This window comes from Rhipicephalus sanguineus, chromosome 1, assembly GCF_013339695.2.
Source record: "Rhipicephalus sanguineus isolate Rsan-2018 chromosome 1, BIME_Rsan_1.4, whole genome shotgun sequence".
Taxonomy (NCBI): Eukaryota; Metazoa; Arthropoda; class Arachnida; order Ixodida; family Ixodidae; genus Rhipicephalus; species Rhipicephalus sanguineus.
Genome location: NC_051176.1, coordinates 224,191,848 through 224,199,850, shown reverse-complemented (window position 1 = coordinate 224,199,850; position 8,003 = coordinate 224,191,848). Strand labels below are relative to the sequence as shown.

General features: G+C 48.8%; 1 protein-coding gene across 1 annotated transcript; it reads left to right on the top strand.

Annotated features, from left to right (window-relative positions):
- Nucleotides 1-2,023: 2,023 nt before the first annotated feature.
- Nucleotides 2,024-4,432, top strand: LOC119381651 (paramyosin-like). Its single transcript, XM_037649428.1, has 2 exons — nt 2,024-2,420; nt 3,468-4,432. Exons 1-2 carry the CDS (start codon nt 2,024-2,026, stop codon nt 4,430-4,432), a joined length of 1,362 nt encoding a protein of 453 aa, XP_037505356.1.
- The last annotated feature ends 3,571 nt before the right edge of the window (nt 4,433-8,003 follow it).

Genomic DNA, 8,003 nt, shown 5'->3' with positions numbered 1-8,003 from the left:
ACTTCTTCTTGAATAATCTGGCGCTCCGATACGGACACCCGATACGGTCGACGGTGAATGGGAACAGCATCACCTGTGTTGATACGGTGCTGCACAAGAGAAGTTTGGCCGAGTGGTCGATTGTCAAGGTCGAAGATCTCGCGGTAAGAAGCCAAAAGGCGGATGAGGGCGGCTGATTGCGCTGGGGGGAGGTCTGGGCAATCATGGGGCGCAATGCCATGTCGAGGCTTGTGGCATCGGGTGGGCGACAAGGAAGATTGGAGCATACCTCTGCTGCAAAAGAGGTGACGTGGTCATCGGCTAAGGACCGCAACGTGGCGATTAAGATGCCTTGAGGGAGGACTTGCTTCGTGAAGCCGAAATTTATGACGGGGAGATGTACCCGGTTAGCGGCTATAGTAATGACGCAGTGAGGCACAGTGATGTCACGTGCCAGAAGTACATCAGTAATCGGCGTGACGACGTAGTGCCCATCCAACACGGATGAAGTCGTTGTGAATTCGGCGAATGTTAGGGCTTTAGGCGGTAGGCGGATGAAATCCGTGGTGCAGAGGCTGTGTGGAAGGTCGGGGTGAATATCTGGCTGAAGAGGAAGGTCCAAGCAAAGAGTACCAGCGGAACAGTCTATCAGGGCAGAATGGGTCGATAGGAAGTCCATCCCTAGGATGAGGTCATGAGGACAATTATAAAGCACCGTGAATAGGACAGGAACGTAACGGTCGGCGATGCTTATGCGAGCTGTACACATTCCAGTGACAGGAACAGTTCCGCCATCGGCGACGCGTACAGCTTTTGTAGTAGCAGGCGTGAGGACTTTTTTCAGTCGGCGACAAAGGCGAGCACTGATTATGGACACGTGAGCTCCAGTATCGACTAGAGCCGTCAAAGAAATACCGTCCACATGCACATCGATGAGGTTCTTGTTCGTAGGAAGCGTCAACGGAGGATTTGGTTCAGAAGGAGATGATGCAGCAATATTGAAGCGGTGCAGAGGAAAAGCGCAGGTAATTGTGACCGACTTCAGCCGGGAATAGAGGTACCTTAACAAGGGCACGAAAATCGCATAGAGGAATTCGCTGCACCTAGCAATGCCTTTGTCCGCTCGGATTCTGCTGAGCCAGCAACGACGGTACACCTCTCTGAACCAACCTTCGACATTAATTCGAGCCTTCTCAAACATAAACAAGGTCATTTCAAAGATCTCCTCCAACGATACAAGAACTGTTTCTCGTCGTATTCAAGGATGCGACAAACACCGATCGCGAAACATTGGATAATAAACGAAGAATGCGCCAGACCAGTTCGCCAGAGCCCGTTCCGAGTTTCAACGTGAGAATGAGAAGGCATAAAGCAGCAAGTCGATGAAGTGTTGCACGACGAAATCATCCAGCCGTACAGGAGTCCGTGGGCGTCTCCAGAGGTCATAGTGAAGAAGAAGGACGGAACCTTGCGGTTCTGCGTCCATTAAAATCGTTTCAACAAGATCACTAAGTGTGTGTACCCTCTGCCCTGGATAGATGGCACCATGGTCCCTCAATGATGGGACCATGATGGCACGTTTAACCGGCTGTGCAACGCAAGGTATTTCTCGTCGATGTACTTGAAGACGGGCTACCGGCAAATTGAAGTCGACGAGAGGGATCGAGAGAAAGCCGCATTCATCATGCCTGCCGGCCTATTCGAGTTGAAGTCATTGTAATACCTTAAAGAACCCGTTAGGGGTGTTGAATTTCCCGCGTTCAGCCTTCAAGAAGACGAAGACGAGTTTTGGGCTAGCGAGCTCGTGAGCGCGTTCTACCAGGAACGAAGGAGCCATCTTGACGTTCTGGGCTCATGCGGACGCTAATAAACATCTGTTTGAGCTTGTAAGTCCGCGTCGGCTGGTTTTTGTGCCACATATTTTACATTTGGTGCCGAAACCCGGGAGGCGACAGCCGGGAGCTACCGTCAAGGGACATCGCTGGTGGCTACCGACTGGAACAACAGCCGCGAACTACGGAGGCCAACAGATCAGCTGACCGCCATGGACAGGCTCAAGATGAAGAGGACCACGCGTAGGGCCCAGAACACCAAGCTTTTACAAGAGGCAAGTGCGCTACTTGAGAATGATGACGCGACAGTGCGACAGATCGAATCGATTTACGAGAGGCTCAAGAGCAACAACGAGGAGCTGAAGAAGATTAATGATGAGATGGAGAGCCACATAAGTGACGAGACATTCGAGGTGGAGTACGCTACCGTGATTGAGCATGAGGACAACGCGACCCGCATCTTAGCCGAGCTCCAGAGCAAACGCCGCCAGCATAGCGAAACATCTCCACTGTCACCGCACATCGAAGTTCGCGACGCGCCAGCGGCTATGGGACCTTCTGAAAGGCCAGGTGCCAAGTTACCGAAGCTGACGATTAACCCTTTCGCTGGTGACTTGTGCAAGTGGAGCGAGTTCTGGGAGCAATTCGATCAGGTCATCAACCAGAACGGCAATCTTTCAACTAGCGACAAATTTAACTACCTGAGGCTGTTCTTGAAAGGAGACGCAGCGGCAGCTATAGCGGGGCTTCCTACCACCGAAGCATGCTACGAAGACGCGTTAGACATCCTGAAAAGACGTTTCGGCGACAAAAGGCGCCTGGAGCAGGAGTATTTCTCAAGGCTTCGAAGGCTTACTCCTGTGCGTTCTTCCAACGAAGTGGTCAACCTCCGCAAGTTATATGACCATGTGCTGATTAACACGCGGGGACTGGAGGCGCTTGGCATCAGCAAGTCGTCCTTTTCATCGATGCTCTGCGACGTTCTGCTGAGGGCATTGCCACGTGACATCGTCGTGGCATATCATCGATCCTGCGCGACACAACCTGAAAGCTCCAACAACGTTCAGCATGACACGGAACTAGAGCGTCTTCTTCACTTTTTCTCTATTGAAGTGGAGAGCCTCGAAAGGAGTGACTTTGCAGAAGAGAAAGGATACGACGAGGCGACTCATCCTAAAGACAACGAGAGTCCTCACTTTCACAGTGCAGTCCCAACGTCATCAGTACTTCACCTTCACTGTCAAGTTGCTATAACTGCAACGAACTCGAGCTGCAATTTCTGTAAATCGACGCAGCATTTGACAGAGTCATGTAGCATGGACTTATCGCTGCCAGAGAAGAAGAAACTTCTTTCTGCCGACATGCGGTGCTTTCGATGCACATGTAAGGGTCACCGAGCAAGAGATTGCAGGCGTACAGTCACATGCTCGAGCTGCAAAGGTCGTCATGCAACCACTATGTGCGACCCAGATAAGCTAAGGCGAATGCAGCGGGAAGACGTCAAAATGACCGGAGCAGTTTCCAGACCAGGAAACGAAAAAACGCTGACTACCGTGAAAAAGCGTGGGTGGACCTCACAAGGCAGCACGGACCCCAAATCATCAAAGACTATTCACCCCCGACTAACGGATATGACCACCCAACTCGACACTGCAGAAGAATTCCGCGGAATCATCGGCAAGGAAAAAGGAAGACTCCAGCGATATGAGACTCGACTCGGAGAGCGTGTTCCAACACGCAAAAGTCAGAGCCTGGAGCCGGCCTTTCATGATAGCCAAAAGCGAGTCATCCAGGCGAAAGGTTACGCACTGCATGAAGCTCAAGCTCTAAGAAACGTGAACGAGCAGGCCATTTCAATGGAAACTAAGATGGCCGAGCTGCGACTGAAGTTGCGCGAGGAGCAGACTGCTCGTGAGCGGGAGCACAGAGCCCATGAAAACAAGCTGAAGGAGCTTCAACGCTTGCTTTCTGAGAGGCAAACTTTTCGTGAGAACTTTGAAGATAATCTGGAGAAAGTCATGAGGGAAGCTGCTCAGGCACACATGACCAAGGAGTACGAGTCCAAAATACAGAACTTGACTCAGGAGCTGGACGAGGTGCGCAAGCGGCTGCTTGTGTCGGAGGAGAAGCTCAGACTGATTTCCCCCCTACTGATCAAGATGCACCAGTTGGTAGAGGAACAACGCCATGCTGAATTGGAGACAGAAAAGAAACAGCCAGGACATCGTGTGACGTGTCTGCATCAGCAGACTGTTGGAAGTCTGACACAATTGGGTAGCCTGAAGAATCGCCCGAAGGATGATTGGTTGCGCATGCAAGGCTGTGCTGCCATCCAGCAAATTCAAGAGCGTCCCTCACTGCTCACACGAAAAGACGCAACCTCATCAAGTGCTGCAAGAATCGGACCCAAGAATACAGAACTGCCTTCCCAGCAAATAAAACCTGAACGTGAGGACATCGCTGGACCGTTTTGGCAACAGGCGCTTGCTGCTGAAACCGTCGAAGCAGCATGTGCTGAGAGCCCTATGGACCTGCTCGCCCACATCCGCGAGCTGGCAGGAGAGGACGTCCTCCGTCTCTACGCCAAATGGCGAGAGAAGCTTCGGCATGTGAAGGATTAGCTCGAAATGTAGAAGGCTGACGAATACACCTCAAGGCCATATCGAGGAAGCGGAAGCATGAACGCGTACAGAGGACTTTTGGAGAATACAACACCGAAAGCGCCTGACCAAAAAGACGCGACACCATTGCGCGGCCGGGAATGTGTTGAATTTCCCGCGTTCAGCCTTCAAGAAGACGAAGACGAGTTTTGGGCTAGCGAGCTCGTGAGCGCGTTCTACCAGGAACGAAGGAGCCATCTTGACGTTCTGGGCTCATGCGGACGCTAATAAACATCTGTTTGAGCTTGTAAGTCCGCGTCGGCTGGTTTTTGTGCCACATATTACGTATTACGTAAGGGGTGGGTATACCATGTCTGTACAATAAAAGCAGGTGTTATGGTGTGATACATGCATGTTCGCACAATGCCCAGAAATTCGGAATGGCTTGTTATGGCAGCAGCATGGTGGGGCAGGTCGTTCAGGTCGTTCGAGTCTCTGGCAGCTCGAGGAAAAAAATTGGGGGACGCTTAACCTTCGCCTTTAAGAGTTGAACGCGATAGCGATATCCGGCCCCATCCTCATCATGCTTTGTTTCGCTTGTCATTACGTTCAGTCGCCCGGTCTCACACATACGCAAACACACAGACCCTCGACATACCTATAGTAAAGGTTTCCGCCCTTTTCAACAGCACTTTTATGACAACTGTCAACTGTGTACCCACTACGCGTGTGTAAGAGAATGCGCGCACTAATGTGTATGCCCTTTGTAATGGGTGGCATGCTTTAAACCAGCAGCAATTACGCGCGTGATACTTTTTCGAAGTTGCAATGCACCCACTACGTGTTCGTAAGGGAATACGCGCAGTAATGTGTGTGCCTTTTGTAATGGGTGGCCGGCTTTAAACCACCAACTCGTTATGCAGTTCACATGGTGTGACGCCCGATGGCAATATACGCTTGTACCCCGTTTTACTCCGATATTACATCTCGTAGTGTGACACCTGTACACAGGGCGCGTATGTTTGTGAAACATTAAAGTTAATTTCAGTGTAAAGTTCCAAGCAATGGAGTGGCTCTGAGCAGGCTTCTTCAAATTGCTTCATCTGTAGAAGGCTTTCTACTTGATGAAGCAATTCAGGTACATCGTGCTGGACCTTTTGTGTTTCCACAAATGAATATAGATTCAAAGAAGTAGTGTCGAACCGAACGTGCATTAATATCAGCATGGCGCAGCGCCATTTTTTACTGCCATATACTGTGCAGGCCCAGTAACATAACTAGATCGAACGGTACTCTCTCATTTTCAACCGGGAGAAATCTGATGCCGTAGGCGTCACGGGGTTAATCCTTTTTTAAAGTCCGTTGAAGAACGTCTAAAAAAAAAAAGACCCCATCCCAGCAGTCAAGAAAAACATGTTCGATTGTTTCCGGCTTCCTGCAGAGTAAACAATGGTCTCCATTTTTTATTTTCTTTTTTTTTCTTTGTTCGGTATATATTTGTTTGTTACTGCTGTATGTATGTACATAGGCAATAAAGAAAGAGAAAAAGTAGTGGCTCTGTGGTAGAACACCTGCTTGACACGCAGACGGCCTGGGTTCGATTCTCACTCGAACCTAAGATTTTTTTATGATTTATTTCATACAAGATGGCGATTTTTCGCTCACAACCAACGACGCCGACACCGGAATTTCTGCGGAACGTGCTATTTTAATGCTATCTGCGTTAAAATGAGGCTTGAAATGTTACGGTTCGTGTTCGAGGACAGGTAACTTTACGCGCTGTTTCGAACCCATGAAGCCTTACCAACAAGTGCCCTTTTAGGGCAACTTGCTGTTGATGGCTGGTGCGCTGTGACATGCGTGAGGATGATTGTGTGATGTAAGGTGGGCGGTTTAGCGAGCTGTAAAATAATTTGTGAAAAAGAGAGAGCGTGGCCACACGGACGAGGAAAAGCGAGAGATGCCAAGCTTGATTCTGCCTTTAAGAGGGAAATGCTGACGTTATATGAATATGAAGAATGGATGAATTTTGTGGCACGATTCTGAACGGATTCAAGTGCATTGATGATATATGCTTGGTGAAGGTTCCAGATGGCAGCGGCATATTCCAGTTGTGGTCTGACAAATGATTTGTACGCGAGTAGTTTGATTGTTTATCGGATTCTGTCGCTTTCTTTATGGAGGACTATAGCGGCTGTGGATCCGCTGTAGATTTCTTCCATTATGTTTATATAGGCTTCGTCGATGCCCTGATGCCGCAGTGCCTGCATGACTGCTGATGTCTCCACCGAATCAAATGCCTTCTCGTAATCTATGAAGGCTATGTATAGGTGTTGGTTGTATTCCGCGCATTTCTCTATCACTTGATTGATAGTATGAATATGGTCTATTGTTGAGAAGCCTGTACGAAATCCTGACTGGTCCTTTGGTTGATTGAACTCTAATGTCGTATTAATTCTGTTAGCAATTACTTTTGTAAATAGCTTGTAGACAACGGACAGTAAGCTGATGGGCCTGTAATTTTTCAGGTCCTTGACGTCCCCTTTCTTATGGATCAAGATGATGTTGGCATTCTTCCAAGATTCTGGTATCCTCCCCGTCGAGAGACGCTTCGTATACAGGGTGGCCAGTTTTTCTAACATAATCTCGCCACCATCTTTCAACAGGTCTGACGTTACCTGATCCTCACCAGCGGCTTTGCCTCTTTGCATTCCCTTTAGGGCTTTATTTACTTCTCCTGTCAATACTGGTGGGACGTCAGATTCCTCTGGGCTATTACTGCTTCTTACGTTATCATCCTGACTGTCTCGGCTGCTGTACAGATCTCTGTAGAACTCATCCGCTACCTCAACTACTCTATCCATATTGGTTGTGACCTTGCCTTCCTTGTCCCTTAATGCATACATCTGATTTTTGCCTATGCACAGTTTTGTCTTCATAGCTTTGGCGTACGGCAGGGAGACACGATCTCTCCAATGCTATTCACCGCGTGTTTACAGGAGGTTTTCAGGGCCCTAGATTGGGAAGAATTAGGGACAAGAGTTAATGGAGAGTATCTCAGTAACCTGCGATTCGCTGATGAAATTGCATTGATGAGTAACGCGGGAGACGAATTACAGCTCATGATTACTGAACTGGATACGGAAAGTGGAAGAGTAGGTCTGAAAATTAATATGCATAAAACTAAAGTAATGTGGAACAATCTTGGCAGAGAACAGCGCTTTGCAATAGGTGGCGAGACACTGGAAGTTGTAAAAGAGTACGTCAACTTAGGACAGGTATTAACCGCGGAGCCGAACCATGAGAGTGAAATAACTAGAAGAATAAGGATGGGATGGGGCTCATTCGGCAAGCATTATCAAATCATGAATGGTAGTCTACCACTATCCCTCAAGAGGAAGGTATACAACAGCTGCATCTTACCGGTACTTACCTATACGGAGCAGAAACCTGGAGACTTACAAAGAGGGTTCAACTTAAATTGAGGACGACGCAGCGAGCGATGGAAAGGAAAATGATAGGTGTAACCTTAAGAGAGAGGAAGAGAGCAGAGTGGGTCAGGGAACAAACGGGGGTTAAGGATATCATAGTT

What these genes read in the sequence shown, in the direction of transcription:
- LOC119381651 (XM_037649428.1), top strand. Translation starts at nt 2,024, where the DNA reads ATGGACAGGCTCAAGATGAAGAGGACCACGCGTAGGGCCCAGAACACC. An exon ending in GACGATTAACCCTTTCGCTG is followed by an intron (nt 2,421 to 3,467) that starts GTGACTTGTGCA and finishes TCGACACTGCAG; the next exon opens with AAGAATTCCGCGGAATCATC.